This window comes from Peromyscus californicus, unplaced genomic scaffold (genome assembly GCF_007827085.1).
Source record: "Peromyscus californicus insignis strain IS unplaced genomic scaffold, ASM782708v3 Scaffold_10__1_contigs__length_136768540, whole genome shotgun sequence".
Classification (NCBI taxonomy): Eukaryota; Metazoa; Chordata; class Mammalia; order Rodentia; family Cricetidae; genus Peromyscus; species Peromyscus californicus.
In genome coordinates this window covers 34699638-34722770 of record NW_026294391.1, presented here as the reverse complement: position 1 = coordinate 34722770, position 23133 = coordinate 34699638, and the positions used below count along the sequence as shown (strand labels likewise).

The 23133-nt window shown below is 41.3% G+C and overlaps 1 protein-coding gene across 2 annotated transcripts in view; it reads left to right on the top strand.

Moving 5' to 3' along the window:
• Positions 1-723: 723 nt before the first annotated feature.
• The window catches only part of Acot9 (acyl-CoA thioesterase 9), a 43154-nt gene continuing 20744 nt past the window's right edge, over positions 724-23133 (top strand). The window contains exons 1-9 of one of the 2 annotated variants that reach the window (XM_052730824.1): positions 724-769; positions 861-930; positions 6859-6956; positions 8126-8152; positions 9251-9296; positions 10799-10969; positions 11230-11267; positions 16734-16817; positions 17162-17265. In XM_052730824.1, coding sequence (XP_052586784.1) covers positions 911-930; positions 6859-6956; positions 8126-8152; positions 9251-9296; positions 10799-10969; positions 11230-11267; positions 16734-16817; positions 17162-17265 — 588 coding nt within the window. In that variant the 5' untranslated portion in view covers positions 724-769; positions 861-910. The other variant, XM_052730881.1, reaches the window with a different exon arrangement.

Genomic DNA, 23133 nt, shown 5'->3' with positions numbered 1-23133 from the left:
GGGGATTGAACTCAGGGCCTCTAGCATGCTAGCCTTGCACTCTGCCACTTTGTTCTATCCCTCAATCCCTTTTTTACTTTTCATTTTGAGATTGGATCTAGGTATACTGCAAAGGTTGGACTGGAACTTACTATGTAGTCAGGCAGATCTTGAATTTGTGATCACCCATCCTCACTCTCCTGGGTTGCCTGGATAACAGGCATGGGCCTCTCTTGAAAAATTCTCTGCAACTTAATTTTTCTCACTAAGCATTTTTTAAACCAAAATTTCAAATAAAAACAGGAACAATATTTCTTCTGGCCTAGACCTTAGTTTAGTGTAGGCTGGCCTCTAATTGCTGGCTATTCTCCGGCCTCAGTCTACCTATTGCTGGGAGAACAAGCTAGTACCCATATTTTGGAAAGCTGCTCAGATGATGCCAAGGGCAAGAACCACGGACTGGGAGTAAACCTGCCAAGAGTCAAGAACTAAAGAGTTCAACCCCGGCGGAGGTGCGCCCAGCCGCTGCTGTTACTCTGCTGTGCGGAGTTGTGCCGAGTGGTTCATTTACTTAACAACTGAGGGAAAAGTCCTGTCTGTTAGTTAGTCTAGGACCCCACCTAGCTGATTGAGTGGGAAGTTCCATCGTCTGCGTCTCCAGCTACGCACCAATCAAACATCAGGACCTGCGGTTCTCTGCGCGGTAGTCCCGCCCCCGGGTAGCGTAGCCCCGCCCTTCCGACAGTGAGGCCCAACCCCCTCCCTGTGCTCTTGTGGCGTAGGCTCCGAGGTGGGGAGCAAGATTCGATTCTGCGCGGTTCCTGGTGTTTAGATTCAGGCTCGCACTCACGCTCTTCTGTCTCCTGTTTTCCTCCACCCAGGAGTGCGAGTGGGGCTTGGTTGCCCATCCGTGGCTAAGCAGCGGAGTGCCATGAAGCGGGCAGTGATGCGGTAGGTGGCAGGGCGTGGAAGGGCTTGGAGGGCGCTGTCCTGGGGTGCCCACGCCTGCCTTTGCAGCGCAGAGCGGGGCGGAAGAAGCAGTGGGCGGGACAGAGGCAGTGGATGTTTGGCTTTGCAGGAAAAGGCACCGGCAGCCTAGACTCGGGCCCACCGGTCTAGCCTGAAAGAATGCCAGCCTACTTTAGCGACATCTGACACTTTTAAAAGGGATGACTCAGGGTGTTCCCTTGAAATTCCTATCCCTTTGCTCACCAGGGGTGTGGCTGGAACCTTGGGGTAGTTAACCCGTTTTCCCTTTTCCGAAAGCTAGTATTTTCCGTTCCTCCTTGCCTTGCCAGCCCTTTTCTCTTTGAAAAACATTTTGGAGGTTAAAGGTTACATGCTCGACACACTTGGAATCGGACTTAAGTATGTTATCACATGTGCCAAGATTGTAGAGTGCCATTTGGGTCTCATAAGCTGATTCATCTATTTTTAATTATTTTAGATTTGTTTTTATTATTTTATGTGTATGAGTGTTTTCCTTGCATGTCCGCCTGTGCACCACATTCATGCATGGTACCTGAAGAAGTGGTGAGCCTCTGTGTGGGTGCTGGGAATCAAACCCTGGTCCTTTTGCAACAAGTGCTCTTAACCACTGAGCCAACTCTCCAGCCCCTTGTTACTTTATTTTTGAGACAGGGTTTCACTATGTAATCTTGGCTGGCCTAAAATTTGATATGTATATCAACCAGACTGGCCTCGAACTCAAAGAGATCCACCTGCCTATGGCTCTCCAGTGCTGGGGTTAAGGACATGTGCCACACTTCCAGCTCTCACCTGTATATTTATTCATCGGTTTGAGAGAAACAGCCCAAGTAATACAGGCTGGCCTCGGACCCAGGGCACTCCTTCAGCTTTCAACTTTTTTAGTGCTGAGATTTACAGATGTTTGTTATCATGCCCAGTTTAGAACTTGACTTTGGTAAGCGACAAGGCCCTTGTAATGAAAGTGCTCCATTGGAAAACAGGGGCAACTAGAGTGCCTTTTGGTAGATGTGCTCTTTCCAGCTGGCATAGTTAAGGACCAAGGTCTTTAGACTGAAGGGCAGCATATCTGGCTGTCCCTAACCCACAGCATGCAATTTTTTTCTGCTTGCTTGGTTTCCAAGAGCATGACACTTGCTCTGGGTTCAGAAGTCATCCTGCTGTGGTTGGGCTTGACCTTGAGTGTAAACACCAGGGTTCTTGATCTGCCTTTACTGTTCCTAGGAACCTTGCTATCAGGTGAGCCAAGTGGGTTATCTCCCTGCCCACCACCACCTAAGCTTTGTCAAACTATTTGAAGACAGGTTGAAAGTCATTACAAGGGCATGGTTAACTTTAGACATAATGTGAAAGGCTTCTATAAGTTGTGTGGCCTTGCCCGTGTGCCTTCTTCCACAAGATCTTTGAAAAGTGTCATAAAATTGTATTTTTCATGTGTATGAGTGTTTTGCTTGCTAGTATGCATGTGTTCCATAAGCATGCCTGATGCCAGTGGAGACCATAGAGGGCATCACATCCCCTGGAATTTGAGTTGTAGATGGTTGTGAGCCATCGAGTGAGTGCTTGTAACCAAACCTAGGTCTCCTGCAAGAGCAAGAAGTACTCTTCACTGGGCTAGAGACTTAGCTAAGGGTAGTGGCTGCTCTTCCAGGGGACCTAGGTTCAAGGACTCCAGTTGTAGGCCCCTCATTTGACCTCTTTAAGCACTGCATACATGTAGTGCACAGACATACAGGGAGGCAGAACACCCATACACATAAAAATAAAATCTCATTTTTTTTTAAAATAAAGAAGTGGTTGTAATTATTGAGCTGTCCCTCTAGCCCCCACACCTTTCTTGAGCTCTTCTACCCCAGTTTAGAAGTGCTTCCTTGCACTCTTTACCTTTTGTGCCTTTCTTGTTAGTCCTATTGAAGCTTAACTTCTGTCAGTGTCTAGTAGAGAAGTAATCCCTTCCTTAGTTATGATGAAAGACAAGTTAGATATGAAACCTTAGACTCACAAATATAAAATAGATAGGGTATCTTCTTTAATTTTGCCAAATACAAATAGACTAGTTATTAAAAATAGACTAGATATTGTAACTGTAATTCTTGCTTGATAATTGTTTTGTTATCTGTAATTTTACTATGTAAAAGTTAAAACCTTCCTTTTAAAAAAAAGAAAAGGGGAAGTGCTGTGGGATGTTCTGTATGTCAAATGTGTTGCTCTGATTTCTTAATTAATAAAATACTGATTGGCCAGTAGCCAGGCAGGAAGTATAGACAGGACTAACAGAGAAGAGAATTGAGAGAACAGGAAGGCAGAGAGACACTGCCAGGCGCCGCCATGACAAGGAAGATGTAAGGTACCAGTAAGCCAGGAGTCACGTGGCAAAGTATAGATTAATAGAAATGGGTTAATTTAAGATATAAGAACAGTTAAAAAGAAGCCTGAGACATTAGGCCAAACAGTTTAAATAATTTAAGCGTCTGTGTGTTTATTTTATAAGTGGGCTGTTGGACTGCCAGGGTTTGGCGGGACCCGGAGAGAAAACTCTCTAGCTACAGAGTACAGACTGTCTGAGGCGATCAGGTTATTTGGTGTTTGCTTGTGCAGCTTTTTGCCAGATGCACATGAGTCACCTCACTTGATTTGGTCTGCATATTGAGGTATTTTCTCCGAGTAGTGGGCATGTGAATAACCTTGCCTGTGCTATTGTAGCTAAGGTGCTGGGGAGCAGCCAGCCCAGGCCTTCATTCATTCTAAGCAAGTCTTCTACCACTGAGCTAACACCCCCAGGCTTGCGCTACCTGATAATACACTGACAGTTTTTTTTCCCATTTTCTCCATAGTTGGAACCTAAGATGGGGCCAATCCGTTTCTTTTCATAACTCCAGGTGACCTTGTAGCTCCCTAGGCAAGCCATGGAGAGATTGAAATTCTCAGCCTTCTTTCATTAGGAAAGTTCAATCCTGGGGTTCTGTGGCCTGAGTATCCTAAAAGTCCCATGACAGTTTCCTCTGAAAGCCTAGGGATTATGTTGTGTGGCTCTTGTGGGCTTATCAGAAATAAGGAAGCTAGGGAATCTTGAGGGACTGAGGGACTAGGTATTTATTAAGCAATTCTCTTGCCTCTTCTACTTCACTGCTTCCATCACCTACCAATGGGGCTATGGTCTGAGCACAGTGCTGTTAAGAGATTTTTGTCATTATTCCACATCACAGAGTATGCTTACACAAACCCAGATGAGACAGCCTAGACCAAATGTTATAACTTACAACTCCCGGGCTGGAAACCTACAGCACAGTACTGTATTGAATGGTGTGGGCAATTGGAACACAGGGGTGAGTTATTTCAATGTCTAAAACAGAAAATGTATGGTATTAATATGGTGTAGAAAATTTAAAAAAAAAAGGTGTACTCCTTTACCATTAATGGAGCTTACAGGACTAGAAGTTGGTCTAGGTGAAGTCAGCTCAAAACACAAATATATGGTACAGCTGTTAAAAAGCTATTCTTTTTCATATTATTGTCCTATAAGCCGTTTTTTTTTTCAAGTTTTAAGATATACAGTTCAGGGATTAGAGAGATAGCTAGCTGGTTAAAAGCACTTGCTGCTCTCCCAGAGGACCTGAGTTAGAATCCCAGCACCCATGTCAGACAGCTCATAACCACCTGTAACTGTAGCTCAGAAGAGTCATTGCCTTGCGCAGGACCCCATAGGCACCCACATACACCAACCAACACACGTGTCCACATACCCACATACAGACACACACCTCTACCTCTTAAATATTGTTGCATGTGCCTCCACCCTTGGTTTTATGTATGCTGGAAACTGAACCCAGGGCCTCAAGCACAATAGGCAGTCACTCTACCAACTCAGCTATATGCTCAGTTCATACAGCTTTTTTAAAAAAAGTGTTCAAATTGTCTTTGAACATATTTACTATCTTTTAAGGCTGCATACAAAACTTAGGGCCGTGAGATTGACTTTGCAAATATGACGACCCAGGTGTTTTTCTGTATTCAGTTACCCCTTTTATGTTACTGGGGTTTGAAATCAGGGCCATTTTGTCTTTGAGCTAGTGGTAGCAATGGAAATGATTAGCTTTTCTTTTTGCAGTGGGTTCTTCATATTTGTGTGCGCATGTGGGTTGAGGTATATGCACATGTATGTTTACAAGTGTGTTTGTTTGCATGCAGAAACAAGAGGAAGCCATTAGATATCCTGCTCTATCACTGGCTTTATTCCCATGAGACAGGAGCTCTCACTGAGACTAGAGTTTATCATTTAGGCTAGACTGGCTGGCCAGCTTGTACAGCAAGCATTCCTACCCACTGTTATCTCCTCAGTCTCTCCAGTGTTTTTTATTTAAAAAATTATTATTTTGTGTATGTGTGTATACCTGCATGATGTACGTGTGTGTGTGTGTGTGTGTGTGTGTGTGTGTGTGTGTGTGCGCGCGCGTGTGCGTGCATGATAGTGTGCATGTGGAGGTCAAAGGACAGCTTTGTGGAGTCAGTTCTTTCCTTTTATCTTTCTGTGAGTCCTGGGGGATTGAACTCAGGTTGTCAGGATTGTGACTTTATCACCCTCCATCCCCTGTATGTTCTTTAAAACTAGTTATGTTCTGTTGCAGAATCCTGGTTTATGAGATGGCAGGATACAGGTATACATAACCTACTTCCATGAGTAATAGATTTGAACTTATATAAAAATGTATACAATGCTGAAAAATAGAAAATCTAAATCACATTGTGAGAAAATTCAAATTTGAAGGTTAAGATCAAGACAACTAGAATATTAACCAGTGTAGAAAAGTACAGAAAAAGGAAAGGGTACTGTGTGAAAAAAATGCCAAGTGACTGGCAGCCATATTGATAAACAGTGTAGAAGGCATAAAGGCTAAAGTCCTCCAGCAAGTATTTCTGTGTCAGTGGGCCAACAGGGACTGTGTCACAGCTAAATAAGTTGACCAGGAGGCTAAGGAGTTAAAATTTCCAGTGTGCAAGTATGCATAATTTATGTTCTTTTGCAGCTGAATTAATTGGATTGGTGAAAGGTCAAAGATTTAATCTAGCAGCACATAATTGTCAAAACTACATGCAGGTAGATTCTTAGAAAATATTTTTACTGAGTGACTTTCACTGAATGCTGTAACTCAGTAGCTTGCTCTAAGAAAAGGTAAAAATGTAATTTTTTGGTTAGTCATTATACTCACATTATGTAGTAAGAATTTGCTAGTAACTTGAGCTAGAGGACTTGACAGTGTTTAGAATTCTTGATCCCTTCAGTAACTTTTCAGCTTTCACAGATCAGTTTGTTAATTTCTGGGGTGTGTGTGTGTGTGTGTGTGTGTGTGTGTGTGTGTGTGTGTGTGTGTGTGAGAGAGAGAGAGAGAGAGAGAGAGAGAGAGCTCACTATTTAGCCCTTGCTGTTCTGGAACTCACTGTGTAGACCAGGCTTGCCTTGAACTCACAGGAATCTGCCACCCTACAAAGCTAGTGTATTTTATTACCGATATGGTAGAGTATGGTTGTCAGCACTTAAACAACAGTAAGCTAACATCAGCTTACCCAGTTTTGTTTTGTTTTGTTTTGGAGAGAGAATTGACAAGACTCCTTTGGGTACATAGTTTTTAGTTTCATTCATTAGGGTCCTAGGAAACTTCTAGACAAGTCTGCTAAGTTCTTTGAGTGCAAAGGGTTGATTCAAAGTCTAAAGATGATTAGTTTGTAATTGAGTTTATCTTCCTTATTGAGGAGGAAATATGGTGTGATAATAAAGAACAAAGCATGTACTAAAGCTGCTGTGTAGTGAGATACTCTGGAGGAGGTGATGTCTTGCAGATTCCCAGAGAAGCAGCTCTGAAAACTATTTTAAATATGCTTTCTCTTGTTTTCCAGGCTTTGTACCTTGAACAGGGGGCTTCTTACTCATGGCAGAGGACTGACCCAAAGATCCCAGTACACCAAAAACCATGGACCCTTACACATCCGTGAAGGCAAGCATGATTGTTTTTACCCTTTGTGCCTACATGATGAAAAAGCCCATTTCCCTTGGGAGGTGCACAGAATGATAGCAGCAGTAATGAACTGTACATGTTAAAGATTTACTTTTAATTAATTACACACGTGTGTGGGGGTTGGGGGTTGGTATGCGCACATGAATACATGTACATGCGGAGGTGTCAGTTTTCTTTGGAGTTACAGGTGGTTCTGAGCCACCTGATACAGGTGCTGGGAGCTGAATTCAGGTCTTCCACAAGAGCAGTACATGCTCCTAACCACTGCGTCATCTCTCTATCCCTGAGACATACATGTTAAGTGTCGATGTTTCATAAACATCTCATTTATAAAAGAATTAAGATACCTGCATAATAGCTTGAGGTAGAAATCTGAGAGAGAATTTGAGGTGTTCCTAGGAGCCTTGGGGACTGAGCAGTTTCTTCTTTCCACTTCCTGTGTAGAGCTATGGAAGCCTGGAACAGAGATATAGTCACGAGGAAGAAATGAGCCTGCCATTTGTATTAACCTTAACACTTGTCTGTAGTTTTGTTAGAGGGACGTTGATGTATGCTTAATTGCACTTAGTTTCACTTACTAATATCATTTGCAGACTATGGTATGTCTTAGAAATTAGAAATACTCATAAAAATTAAAATTGTCACCTCTTTAAAAGGTCTAAGTGAGAGAGGGGGAGGGGACAGTATGAATGTATGTAAAATTGAAGTTTCTTGGTTCTCAGCACCGACCCCTCTTTACACTGACTAAACTAGTGAGAGCTGTGTTATGTCAGTGAGCATCAGTAGTCTGTATACTGTTTGGGCTGTTTTCTATACATTCTTCTATTCAGGAGGAAATTCAGTAATTTACTAATGGTTATGTTTTGCAGTTCTTATGATTTAACCATAATTAGTGCGTGCACCAAGTATGTGACACAAAGGTCTGATAGAAAATCCACCGCTTTCATGAGGCTGCATGTTATTCTTGCTGTAATTTGGTTTTGATTGTTTAGTTATTCAAGGACCAAGTATAGCTACATTTAATTTCCCATAACTGGAATGTGTAATTTGAAATGCTAGAAAAAACACATTATTTGAAATATTGTATGTTTATTTTCTAATTTCAAATTACTCTGATTATCTAATTATTTTCCCCTTTCCATATATAGCATGTCCATCTATCCATGTGAATCATGGTATGTGGTAATTAGTATCAATTTTTCCCTTCAGCGCTTATGATTTAACCTAATTCACTCTTGCATAGTGGGCATTAATTAAAATTAAATCACACTCTTTGCTTTACCTTGATTTCAGTCTTCGCTTTATTTTTCTGGCTTAAACTGCTCTAATTAGAAAGTGTAGCCGGGTGGGTGTGCACACCTTTAATCCCAGCACTCGGGAGGCACAGCCAGGCGGATCTCTGTGAGTTCGAGGCCAGGCTGGTGTACAGAGTGAGATCCAGGACAGGCACCAAAACTACATGGAGAAACCTTGTCTCAAAACAACAACAACAACAAAAAAGAATAGTGTAAATATGTGAGAAATCAATTGCAATAAAGCTCAGTTTTGGATATTAGTCTTAGTTGCTGAACTAAGTAATTTGGTCTAATACTGCCTATAAGATGATGGGTGGAGATCCTGTGTATAAATATCTTTGTTCGCAGACTGGGAAGATAGCACAATTTGTGAAGTACTTGCCATGGGGGCATTAGAACCTGAGGCTGATCCCTAGTACCCATGTAAAAAAGCCAGATGTGTTGGCATACGCTTGTAATCCCAGCACTGAGGACACGGAATCACAGGGATGGATACTCAGGGCTCACTGGCTGGTTAACCTAGCCTACTTACAAGCTGCAGGCCAGTGAGAAACCCTGTCTCAATAAACAAACAACAAAGTGGATCACACCTGACTAATGATACCTATGGCCGTTCTCTGGCCTGTATATGTGTGCATACATGTGCAGAAAAGTTCTGTCCTAAAGGGATTCAAATCTTGCTTTGATAAAGCCCTTTTGGGTGAAAAATTGAAAATTTTATGATTTATTTAAGCAAACCTCAGGAATTGGCAAATAGTATGTTTATTTGCACTAAGGCGACAGTATAGTTGTTTCTCCCATTTTCAGAGAGCAGAGGCCTGATCCCTCCCCTGAGCTGTTGTAGCATTGAATGGGAATTTGTGTATCTTGATACCTTTTGAGTGCATGAGCAGCTTTACTTAGTTTCTGAGCATCTTGTGCTAACCAATTTTTCCTATTTCTTTGTTTCTTGGAGTAATGTCTTTATTTTTGTTTCAGTTCGGGATAAGTTACGGGAGATAGTAGGAGTATCCACAAACTGGAGGTATGTACTTTTGTGTTTCATCCCCAAGGGGTCATGCTAAGTGATGTGTAGGCTCAGTTGCTAATACCTTTTTATGGATGGGGAGCCCTGTGTGGAGATGGGGCTTTCCTGTTGGGGGAAAAAAAGCAACATTTTTAATGTATTAATCAGTTGATGCATCATTACCATGCAAAATGGGATTTATGTATTTGTGCATTTTCAAAACCTGTTTAGGTATATTCACTGATTCTCAGAAGAAAACTTGTGAGGGCTTATGGCATATTTTTCTTTTCCATTTTTTTACACACAGTAAAACCAAAACTTACAGTCAAGACTTGGGACTTGAACTCAAGTCTTCTGGTTTTACTGTTTCATGTAACTTGACTGCTTTATTCAAAGGTATATGACCTGGGAGAGTCCTGTGGTTTGGGCGATGAGTAGGGTGGATCTTAGCCCAAGCCTCGGGCTCCCTTGCTGAGAAGGCAGGGAAGGCCAGACTAGGGTAGTGTACTGTCTGTGGGACCCAGGCTCATTCTGGGAGGTTGGGAAAAGGCTTGGATAAATATAAGTCAGGGGTACTCACCAGGCTAGTCCCCAGGAGGGGCTTGCAGATACGATGCTTCCTGGTGGAAGTTTAGAGTTTGGCTGAGGTGCAGGATTGAGTGGCCAGACTAGGCCAGGGCATTGCCTGTGAGACCCAGAGTAGATCCAGGAGGTTACAGAAAAACAAACACCAGGTTGTTGGGGGTACTCACTAGACTCGTGGGGGCAAAGGGGCCTATGTGTATATTCAGGTAGAACGGGTCCTGGTAGAAAGAAGTCTAGAGATTACTTGGGGTGCAAGACAAGGTAGCCAGACTAGGATTAAAACTTTCAAAACATCAAGATTCAACAAAAGTTTTAAAGTATTGAACTCAGGACTTTGCATATCTAGGCAAGTGTTCTACCACCAAGCTATGGTGGTAGTGTGACCCAACCTTTTTAAAGATTTATTTATTTTTATGTGTATGGGTGTTTTACCAGCATTTATGTATGTGTACTGTGTGTGTAGTGCCTGAGGAGGCCAGAAGATAGCATCAGGTCCTCTGGAACCAGAGTTACAGGTGGTTGTGAGCCACCATATGGGTACTGGGAATTTAATCTGAGTCCTCACACAAACAGCAGTGCTCTTAAGCACTGAGCCATATCTCCAGCTCCTGAATAAACTTTTTTTTGATCAGTTGAATATGTGGTCCATTTAAGTATATCTATATCACTAAGTATGTGCTTCTTATATATATGCCCAGTGCCCAGCTATTTCAGTTGGTAGAGTATGAGACTTGTATCTGGAAGTCTAAAAAATGTCATCAGAAATGTTCAGTTTCACCAAGTACTTCATGGGAAGGGAATGAAGGAATTGAAGATGAGACAGACATTGATCCCTACCTTCCATTTATTATGTCTGACTGACCTGTTTGAGGGAGCGGATACTGGAATTGTGGGCCACTGTTCTTATTTTATGAAGCCTCACCTTTTCTTCTCAGAGACCATGTGAAAGCAATGGAGGAAAGGAAGTTACTTCATAACTTTTTGGCTAAATCACAGAAAGACCTACCACCGAGGAAAATGAAGGACAGTTACATCGAAGTTCTCCTACCTTTGGGTAGTGATCCTGGACTACGAGATAAATATTTGACTGTTCAAAACACAGTAAGGTAACACTGTATTATTAATTTCATGATTGTCATTTGTTATCATTTTTTTCCTTTTAAAATAACTACTGTGAGATATAATTCATAAATCTTACAGTCCATCTATTTAAAGTGTATGACTGTGTAGTTTCCAGCATAGTGAAAGACTTGTGTATCACTATACTCAATTTTAAAGCCCTTTCTTTGTCCCAAAGCACATTATGAAATTTTAAAGGGAAGTCATTGTGATTTTCATTGAATCCACCTTTTGCTTTATTTCACAGATTCGGCAGGATTCTTGAGGACCTTGACAGCTTAGGAGGTACTGATATTTGTATTCCTAATAACAGGTACAAGTAGACAGTGAATCCCTGATAGAAAGGGCCATTTTATTTATACTACACAGATGAGGATATTCTAAAAGGACAAAAATATTTTTCATTGTCATACTGTTTTTCTTATGAATATGGATTTCTGTTTAACAGTTATCATCCAAATAAGCCGCCTTTATGATTTTTAGTTTTAAATTTTAGTTTGGATGCTGGAGATTGACCCCAGGGCCTCAAGCATGGTAAGCACACACACTAGATGTAGTTTTATCTGCAATGTCAGGGAACACTATCTAGGTATGACATGGCCATTGCCCTCTTGAACTTTCAGCAGGTTATTGCCTGTACAAGACTTATATAAGACTAGGCCCTTTGACATTCCATCATAGAGGGGTAAATGACCTAGGGTAAATTACCTAGCTCTTGGAAGCTCTATGTGCAGTTAACTATTGTTCTGAGGCCCCACCCCTCCCTGAGGGTCTATAGACAGTTAGTGGTTGCTGGGAAAAAAAAAAAGAGACATTTTCTTCATTGCTGTAGTCACTGGTAAATTCTGCTGTGTTCACATAAATAACTCCTCACTTATGCCCATGTAAACACCCCAATTAAACTCAGTGGGTCACTAAATTTTTTTAAAGTGGTTTTTTTTTGGCAGGGGGTTTGAGACAGGGTTTCTCTGTGTAACAGCCCTGGCTGACATGGAACTTGCTTTGTAGACCAGGCTGGCCTCGAACTCACAGAGATCCACCTGTATCTGCCTCCCGAGTGCTGGGATTAAAGGCATGTGTCACCACTGCCCAGCTTTTAAAATAGTTTTAAAGACAAGTAACAGATACCATATAAAGAATTATTTTCCCTGAATCATGTGTGAGAAATTAAATTGCAGACCACAGTATATTTTAGTGTATATTTCCTATAAAGTAGGACATCTCTTACATAACCTTAATACTATCATCAAGATCAGAAATTTAACACTGTTTAATCCTCAAGGCCTAGTCAGTATTCCCTAGTGGTCGTTTATTAAAGAAAGGTACACTTCGCATGCATGGGTTGCATTTGGTAGTTGTGTCAGGAGTAGATACCCAGTCTTTCCTTGGTTTTTGTAAGCTTAACACTTTTGAAGCTTGTGAGCTGCTTTTCTTAGCCATTCTTATAGACAAGCCCTCTCTTTGGGCTTGTCTGATGCTTTCTTATGATTAGCGTCAGGATCTGTATCTTTAGGAGGAACACCATGGAAGGGATGCTTTGTTCTTACTGTGGCTCATCAAGTGATGCTTAACTTTTTATTTATCCAGTTCCTGAGAAGGTAAACTTTCACTTAATAAATGTGGTATCTGACAAGTTTTCTGTGAAATGACTCCTTTCCCCTTTGTAGTAAAGTAGTATTGTTGTTAAGGACACTTTGAGACCTTGTAAGTATCCCATTCCTTGCCAGACTTCCACTTTTTGTCATATCATCTTTGTCTTCATCATGTTACAGTGCTGGAAACTGAGCCAAGGGCCTTGTGCATGGAGATAGGTGTTCTACCACTGACCTGCATTCTTAGTCCCACAATTGACTGTTAAACTTTGAAACAACGTCTTGCTGCATAGGATGGCCTGGCACTTGCTATGTAGCCCAGGATGACCTCACTTTATAACACTGAGCCATCTCCATGGCGCCCTGGGTTTTAAAAATGTGTCCTCCATCATTCTTTGAGCACTTTTAACTTTCTGACCAGTAAGACATTCTAGATTCATCTTATCCTTTCTTTGGCCCAGCCAGCCAGTTAGCTAAGTCTTGGAGGGACCACAGTTCTTTTTACTGGAGAATGGCTTTTAGTAACCAAGGTCTTATGCTGGGAGTAGTTTGTCACTGGTTATTACTATGCTTCGATATTTAAGTCCATGTATGTACCTTTACATTTGTTTACTTATTGATCTCTCTATGTATATAGAAACAATGGTCCGAAACTGGTACCTTCAACTTTAGTTTAGCACTGTATGGTTTGCACTTCAATATTTATAATTCCCTTTTCCAGTTAGCTCCATTATCCTTAATAGATTATCTAATTTGACCAGCTTCCTGCGGGTAACCCATTTACCAGGGCCACTACCTGAATTCCTCATGGTCAAGTCCTTTGGACTCTGGTACCCTAAAAAAACAGGTCCTTTCTACATAGTCACCCTTTTCATTGTTTTTGATCTGCAGCATACTGCCATTGCTTTTGTTACCCCTCTCCATGAGTATCCTACCCATTCCATTCAAGCTTCCTGCTCCATGTTGTCCTACTTACTCTCTCCTAATGGCTTTTAGGGGAAGGGGTTGAAGAAAGACTCTGATGTCTCTCTTTTTTTTTTTTTTTTTTGGTTTTTCGAGACAGGGTTTCTCTGTAGTTTTGCGCCTTTCCTGGAACTCACTTTGTAGACCAGGCTGGCCTCGAACTCACAGAGATCCTCCTGCCTCTGCCTCCCGAGTGCTGGGATTAAAGGCGTGCGCCACCACCGCCCGGCTCTGATGTCTCTTAAAATACAGATGCAAGACCACTTACATATAGCTACCCTTCTCCTTTAAATCTAAAGTTAAAAATTCGTAGTGGTCATTAAAAATTACACACATTTATATTTGTATATCTTACTTTGGTTTTCTTAGCTGTCCTTATACATACAAACTCCTTTGCCATTGCCCTCAGTTTTCTTTTTAAAATTCTTACAATTTTTTGTGTGTGAACAAGCAATCAAAGGACAGCTTATGCGAGCTGGTTCTCCCTTTCTACCATGTAGATTCCGGGGATTCACCTGGGGTTTTCAGGCTTAGCAGCAAGTGCCTTTAGTGGCTCAGCCATCTTGCTGACCCTACCCTTTTATTCTCTCTCACTACTTCCTGTCAATGGCCAATCCCTTACACCTGTTCTCTTAGTACTTTTACTTCCTTCTTCAGGGAACATGCCATATCACTTAGACCTTTCTTTGTATCCCAAGCCATTTCGCAACTTTACTTTTTCCACATTTTATAAACATCAAGATTCTCCATCTCAAAATGAAAAGCAGATAAACCCCCTTCCCGTATAAACACTCTCAGACTGACTTTCCCTCTCCTTTCATTGCTGATTTTCTGGAAAGAATTAGAAAAGTCTTTATGTTTTATTGTCCCTTATTATGAACTGTTTATTATGTCATTTATTACTATGTTCTGGTTTCACCTCTTCCGTGCCTTTGAACGTGTTCTCGCCACAATCACCATCGGCTCCTTCACTGCACAGTCTACTGAGGACTTCCCCCAGCTTCCCTGGTCTCTTTGGTGATTTGTGATATTGTTCCCCTCATTCTTGGTCTTTGGTGATGTTTCTTCTTGACTCTTTGGCTACTGTTTTCCAGTCTTCCTCACAGGTTCCTCTTCCTCTGTTGATCCATTAAAGGTTGACTTCCCAGAGTTTTTATCTTCTGCATTTTTGAAGGCTGTACATTCTATATAAATAATCTCTTCTATTTTCAGCCCTTCAGTTGCTATCGGTATACTGAATGCCTGTACAACTACATTTCCTGGCCTCCTCTGAGTTCCAGGTTGCCTTCCTGTCTACTGGATGTCTTCCTTTGAATGTCCTATTAGGCTTCTCAAATTCAGCATCTTCAACTGGGAGTTATAGCTCAGTGATAGAGTGCTAGTTAAGCATCATTAGAGTCAATTCCTAACTCTGAACAAATAAACAAGCAAACAACATTTCAATGCAATTAGCTCATTCTGCTCTCACTGTATTTTTTTCTACTCACCTAAGCTAGAAGCTTGCATTTATTCAAGTCTTGTCAGATCTATCTTTTTCTTATTTCTTGTATCTTTTTATCTCCAATTCTACTACTATGACACAGGTCAGACTCAACAAGATTTCTGGGAATCTGACAGGCTTTTAAATGGGGTTTCTTGCCTTTAACATCTCATGCCCCAGTGTATCCTTTAACAGGTATATGGATGGAAGAATTAACTGTTATTCAGCAAGTATTTATTCAGCAGATTTTTCTCCTGAGGAGGGGTGAGACACACTTGAGTAGATCATGGTGGGAAAAGCAGGGACATCAATCAATGCATGACTAATACAAATTTAAATGAGTTCATATTCATAAGGCACATAGAGCCACACTTGGTAAATATATAATGTGTGTTAAGATATAGAAGGTATACACAAGATTTCAGGACAGTGTGGTAGTCAAGAGTGTGGGTGGGAAAAAGGGATCGCTAAGTAAAAGCACAGCTTTATGACTGCAGAGAATCAGGAAGAAAGCAGGTAGTGGAGGCCTTGTGCTTAGGTCCTCTCTTCTGGGGAGGTTTGCTTGACACTGTCAATTTGTCCTGGGTTCTTACTCTCACTTAGCACTGTTTCCTTAGAGTGATGACAAGCTACTTGAGGGGGGGGGGGGTCTGGGCTTTGGAATTTGGTTTCCTTACTAAATCTCCAACTGAGGGAACAGATTAAATGATCTCCAGATTGATTCAGGTTATGAAAGTCTTTAATACCAGGTATAGTAGAGTAGCCTGTAATCCTAGCACCTACGAGGCTTGAGGCAGGGGCTAGAGAGATGGCTCAGTAGTTAAGAGCACTAGCTGCTCTTGGAGGGAAGCCAGGTTTAATTTCCAACAGCTACATGGCAGGTCACACTGTCTGTCTGTAACTCTAGTTCAGGAATCCAGTGCCCTCTTTGGACCTTGTGCTGGCTAGTTTTATGTCATTCTGACACAAGCTAGAGTCATCAGAGAGGAGGGAGCCTCAGTTGAGAAAATGCCTCCATAAGACTTGGCTGTAGGCAAGCCTGTGGGGGGAATTTTTATAATTAGTGATTAGTGTGGGAGGGCCCAATCTATTGCAGCTGGTGCCACTCCTAGGTTCTGTAGCAAAGTACTCTGAGCAAGCCATGAAGAACAAGCCAATAAATAGCACTCCTCTGTGGCTTCTGCATCAGTTCCTGCCTCCAGGTTCCTTCCCTGTTTGAGTTCTCCTGACTTCCTTCAATGATGAACAGTGATATGGAAGCATTAGCTAAATAAACCTTTTCCTCCCAAAGTTACTTTTTGTCATGGTGTTTTATCACAGAAATGGTGACCCTAACTAGGATAGACCTCTCTACAGGTTCCTGCCCGAATGCAGTACAAATACATACATACAAGCACACACACATAAAAACAGGGGGAAATGTCTTTGCCAGGCCCAGAGGCTCCTATCTGCAACTTAGGAGAATGAGATAGAAGAATCACCACATGTTTGAGACCAGTCTGGGATGTATAGTGAGTTCCAGATCAGCCTGGGCAACAGAGTGAGACCTTATTTCAGTAACCCAAAAGAAAAAAGTCTTTAGTTCTAAAATAAGATCATTACTTGAGTATTACTGGATTTTATTGAAAATAAGACCTTTTGTGAATTTCAGGGAATTTTAAATGAAAGAAATAATTCTGCTTTTCTGTTACTTTATACTCTTTTGGTTTCCTACAGTTCTTGTTTGCTACATGCATAACAAAAACCCTTCTGTTCCGATGTCTCCTTTATCAATAGTGACAGCCCTAGTGGACAAGATTGGTAAGCAAGATCGGCTTCTATGCATACTTAGAATTTTCAGTAATTATAAATTATTATTGGGATTGGGGGAAATTGTTTCCTTTATAGGGGATTTTAATGTATATATGAAACTATTTAGAATGTAGCATGCTGTTTATAGAATTAGGTGGAAGAGTTTAACTTGATTCCAGTTTTTATAGTCTTTGCATGGTCACAAATTTTTAGATTTGTCTTGTATGTCAAAAATTATTTTAGTTTTGAAGATAAATATAGTACAACTTGTCATCTTTTCAAATAATATTGTTCACTTATAGTCCACACTTTTCTGATACTGTTTGGATGGCTCTTAACTTTTTATTTTGCAGATATGTGTAAACAGAGCTTAAGCCCTGAACGGGACATTAAGTTAACTGGCCATGTTAGCTGGGTTGGAAAGACATCCATGGAAGTGAAGATGAAAATGTTCCAGGTATGTATGTACCTGAAGATCCCTCACTGTTCAAATATAATCAGCTAGTCTCACTTGAAGAAAACGTGTCTGTATTCATGGACAGGTATGCAACCCACAGCTTTAAAACAATTAACAATTCAAAGAGCGATAGCATCATCCTTTTGCACAGAGATTGACACATTCTCAGATACTTACATTTAATATATATTACTTTGTAATCAGGTACAGCTATACATTAAGGAGTTTGTTTCTAATTTTGCCCAGGAGGATTTCACAGAAGTCTGATTTAGACTAGATGTGAATTGGATTGATTACTGTATTACTTTTGGGGGGTTGCTGTACCACAAAGTCCCACGAACTGGTGGCTTAAAAATCTCAGCAATCTCGGGAGGCAGAGCCAGGCGGATCTCTGTGAGTTCGAGGCCAGCCTGGGCTACCAAGTGAGTTCCAGGAAAGGCGCAAAGCTACACAGAGAAACCCTGTCTCGAAAAACCAAAAAAAAAAAAAAAAAAAAAAAATCTCAGCAATACATTGAGTGGGAGGCTCTGATTCCCAAACCAAGCTGTGAGCACGGTCACATTCCATGTGAACTCTGCAGGAGATTATCTTTGCTTATCTCTTCGTGGTTTCAGGGGGCTCTTCTACTTTTGTCATTGTGTCTTTGCTAGGGTTTCTGTTGCTGCGATGAAACACCGTGACCAAAAAGCAAGTTGGGGAGGAAGGGGTTTATTCTGTTTATACTTCCATATCACTGAAGTAAGTCAGGACAGGAACTCAAACATGGCAGGATCCTGGAAGCAGGAGCTGATGCATGGAGGGGAGCTGCTTCCTGGTTTGTTTCCTCTGGCTTGCTCAGCCTGCTTTCTTATAGAACCCAGGACTACCACCCCAGGGATGGCAGCACCTACAATGGGTTTGAGCTACTCTATGGCGGGTTCATGGCATGTGGGCTTGACCTAGGCTATGTTACACAGAGGTGTCTGCAAGCTGTGCACTGTGCTGTGTGTTGGATATAGTTTTTGCTAGTTTAAAAAAAAAGGAGGTTTCTGGGCTACACGCAAAGACTAGATAGTTACAATTTTCCTTAGTTATGATAAAAGATAAATTAGATATAACACCTTAGATTCACAAATATAGGCTAGATATGGTATCTTCTTTAATTCTGCCAAATACAAATAGACTAGATATTATAAATAGATTAGATATTGTAACTGTAATTCTTGCTTGATAATTGTTTTGTTATATGTAATTTTACTGTGTTAAATTTAAAATCTTCCTTTTTGAAAAAACAGAAAAGGGGAAGTGCTGTGGAATGTCCTGTATGCTGTAAATATATGTTGCTATGATTGATTGATAAATAAAACGCTGATTGGCCAGTAGCCAGGCAGGAAGTATAGGTAGGTGGAACAAGAGAGAGGAGAATGCTGGGTAGAAGAGGGCTGAGGAGACACTGTCAGCTGCGACCATAGGGAGCAGGATGTAAAGTACCGGTAAGCCATGAACCACATGGCAAGGTATAGATTTATAGAAATGGGCTAATTTAAGATATAAGAACAGCTAGCAAGAAGCCTGAGACATTAGGCCAAACAGTTTAAATAATATGTGTCTGTGTGTTTAATTGGGTCTGAACGGCTGCAGGAGCCAGGTGGACACAAAAATACTCCAGTTTACGTCCCTCTCTGAGTACTCTAGCTTGTGTCATGTTGACACATAAAACCAGCCAATACACATTGGTTTTCATGTGTCTATATTTCTGTGACTTTTCTCTTACTAATATGCTAATCATATTGGATTGAAGGCCTACTCTGCTCCAATATGAACTCATTTTTTTATCCTTTTTTTGCGATAGGATTTCTTGTAACTGGTCCTCAAGGATGTGTGAGTATGCAATGGAGGACTAGTTGGTGGCTTTGCCATCAGCACAACTATGACGCAACCTTACAGAAGCAGTTGGAGGCTTTTCTTTTGTTTGAGGGTTTTGTTTTTCTGAGACAAGATCATCTCCCGTAGTCTATGTTAACTTCAAATTCCTCATCCTCCTGCCTCCACCTCTCAAGGGCTAGGACCATAGGCATGGGCCATAATATCTGACTTCTTTTTTTATGGTTTTTCAAGACAGGGTTTCTCTGTGTAGCTTTGGAGCCTGTCCTGGAACTTGCTCTGTAGACCAGGCTGGCCTCGAACTCATAGAGATCTGCCTGGCTCTGCCTCCCGAGTGCTGGGATTAAAGGCGTGCGCCACTACGCCTGGTGGTTTTTTGTTTGTTTGTTTGTTTGTTTGTTTTGAGAGAGAGAGAGAGCGCCTCACTGTAGCACAGGTTGTCCTGCAACTCATAGCAATCCTCCTGCCTTAGCCTAACAAATACTGGGATTAGATGCATGGTTACTATACTGGCTTTCATTTTATCTAATTATGTCTGTAATGTCCCTTTTTTCAAATAATTCCCACCTATAGGTCTGGAGGTTAGGCCTTCCTCATACCTTTTGGGGGATGAAAGACATACTTCAATTCTTTTCTCTTTGTGGTCCTGGGGATCAAACTCATGTTCTTGCCTGTACTAGGCAAGTACTTTACAACTGAGCTACATCCCCAGCCCTCAGTCATTAGTAGTCATTTGGGTGGCAGTTAAAGCAGTTCCTCTCATGAGCAGAAAGAAGTCAGAGGATAATCAGTCCAGACACCAAGTAGTTTTGAGTATGCCCCGCATTTCACTGTGGAAAACTTAAGAGTGATTCAGTTAGTTATGCTGTGGTAGTCAATGGACTTATTATTCAGATGCATTTTACCTCTTGGTAGAAAACAACTTTCAGACTTGAGAAAAGTCTGAAGCTTCCTATATATAGTAGTTGTTTGTCAAAAAACAGTATATAGTAGTTGTTTGTCAAAACACTTGCTTTTAGAACTTTGAAAATTTATTCTTTGATAATTTTAAACATGCATACAAGGCATTTTGGACATATGTACCCCCATTACCCTCTTTTAGCCCCTTTTGAGTCCCACTGAACCACTTCTTCCCTTCTTTCCAACTAGGACCCTTCATACTTTTATGTCATTTTTTGTGGCCCACTGAGTTTAATTAGGGTTGCTTGCTTGAGCATGGGGGCGGGCGTTATTTACTGAAACAGTGGCTACCCACTGAAGAAAATGACTCCTTCCCCACTAGTAGCCATTAACTGCCCATATGGCTGCTCAGGGAGAGGTGGGGCCTCCCAAGCCCCTCCTCTATCCCTGATGGAGTGTTTAAGGACCCAGTCTTGTGCTGGTCTTGTGCAGGTAACCACAGCTGCTGTGACTTCATGAGTGCAGTGGCCAGATATTGAACAGGAGACAGCACTGTGCAGTACTTTCTCCATCCTCTAAGTCCTAACAGTTTTTAGGCCCCCTTTCATGGGGTATTCTTCAAGCTTTAGAGGGAGGTGATGTAGATGTCCTTCTATAGGGCTGCATATTCAACAGCCACTTAATTCTCAGCACTTTTGACCAGTTAAGTGTGTCTTCATTAACTACCACTAAATTAAAAAAATTACATACTGTATCAAAGTATTTGAATTGTAGTCCCATATTTATGTGATTGACAATAATGCTGTTTTTTTTGTCCTTTCAAAAATAACAAAATACTTATAAAGTTGCTGTGGATGCTTCTATGATTTGTAGACACTTAACCAAACTTCTTGGTTAATTTCTACCCTACTACTGCTGTGCACCGTAGATTTCCTGCCTAGGGCCTGCATTCCAGGGAATCACAGCTACTTGACTCCTGTATAAATAAATTAGAAAAAAAGATGCAGAATTGAGAGAGGGAGAGAGCATGAAAAGTCATATGGCTCTCTCAAGCCTGTTCTTTCTCTCTTGGTTTGCCCATGCTTACTAGGTAAAATTTCCAAAGCTAATCTTAGATCATGTCACTCCACTTTCTAAAAACCTTCAGTGACTATTGGGTTGGAATGCATATTCCTTTGATAAGGTAGTACCCAAGGTGCTCTGTAAACTACATGTAATCTGCTTTTCCAACTTTATTCCCTTTAATTTACCATATATGTATCCTCTTTTTTGTTCTTTCAATGCCAAGTTTTGAATCCAGGGCCTTGTGTATAATAGGCAAGTGCTGTACCACTGAGCCACATTCTAGCCCTTTATACCTTCTTAGTGCTCACTGCTTGTCATTGAGTAGTCTGTGAGTATGGTGCTACATATCTTTGCTTCCTAATGTGTGACACTAGCAAGTGTAAATTGTAGTGAATCACAGTGTAAATATTTAGCAACCAAGTGTCTATTAATGCCTTTTTCTTTACCTGAAATGCCCTCTGCTCTGATTCTGTGCATTCCCACTGTGCTTTAGGGTCGCATCTTGCTCAACCCCTTCTTTGACTCCTTTGTTCCCTCTTCAAGAGCTAATCTGTCTCTCCTTCCTGGCACCTGCTACTCTCTGGCCTACAAAATAGTATACAAACATTTTTTCTCTTCTACTAGATGACATACTTACCAACAGCAATACCTGGGTTTCAGTCAGCCAACCCACTTCCCAATATCTGTTGATGAAATCAATTTGGCGGTCATAATTATTGAACATCTCTTATGACAGTGAACAAGACACAGAAAGTTTCTTTCTCTTAAAGCTTGTATTTGACAAGGGCTCATTCATGAAATTCCCCATTCATTAATTTTTGAAACTAATTGCATATTTATCTGCCAGTATTTGTGTTTAATGTTGGCCATGCAAATGTGAAGGAAAATGGTGTGGGTCTACAAGAAATTTACCATATCATAGGGAGATAGCCACATAAAGAAATGATTGTGATATATTATTCAATATTTCTCAGAAGAGGTATTTTGGCATTTTATCCAGGGGATTTCTTGGTTCTGAAGTCCTGGAGATGTTTAACTCCCTGATTTCCCTCTGTATATTTTACTAGCTGATGGTTTGAATGAGAAATGTCCCCCTGCAGTTTCAAGCATTTGAATACTCAGTTCCCAGTTTGGTGGTGCTGTTTGGGTAGGTTTAGAAGGTGTGGAGGATGTCACTGGGGTGGACTTTGAGAGCTATAAAGACTCATACCATTTTTAGTTTGGTCTCTCTGTTTCCTGCTTGTGGTTCAAGCAGTGAGCCCTCAACTCACTATTCCAGCCAGCATGCTTGCTGCTGTGCTTTCCATGGTGGACTCTTCTCCCTTTGGATCCATAAGCCCAAATAAACCCTTCTATAGGTTGCTTTGGTCATGCTTTTATCACAGCAATAGAAAAATAACTAATACACTGACAACAAAAAGTAAAGGAGAGAGGATGTATTTTGACTCCATTTCAGAGGCATTTCAGTCCATCATGCAGGTTAGGATGGTAGCATTTTTGTCAGTGAGAATGTAATTGGGGCTTCTCATATCATGGCAACAGACAAATCAGAGAGCACAATCCAGAAGCAGAAGTGAGGGTTACCTTCAGAGTCCATTCTAGTGAAATAATTCTGCCAACTAGTGTCCACTTCACAACAGTTCCACAACAACCTGAAACAGTGCCACCAGCTGGTGATCAAACGTTGAAAGATTTGAGTCCTAATTAAAGGAGCAAACACATCAGTGCGTCAAAGACATTTCACATTCAAACTGTATCATTTTGCCTGTGATCCCCAAACGCTCATAGCTGTCTCATAAAGCAAAATGCATTTAGTCTAAAGTTCCCTTAACAGTTTCAACTCTGTTCTAAAGTTCCATGTTTTAGGAGTTGGAGAGGCGGCTCAGCAGTAAAAAGTGATTACTACTACAAAGGACTGGAGTTTGATTCCCTGAACCCACTCTAGATATCTCACAATAGAAGATCTGATGCCTCTGGTCTCTGTTGGCACCTGCAGTCATGTACACGTGCACACACACACACACACACACACACACACAC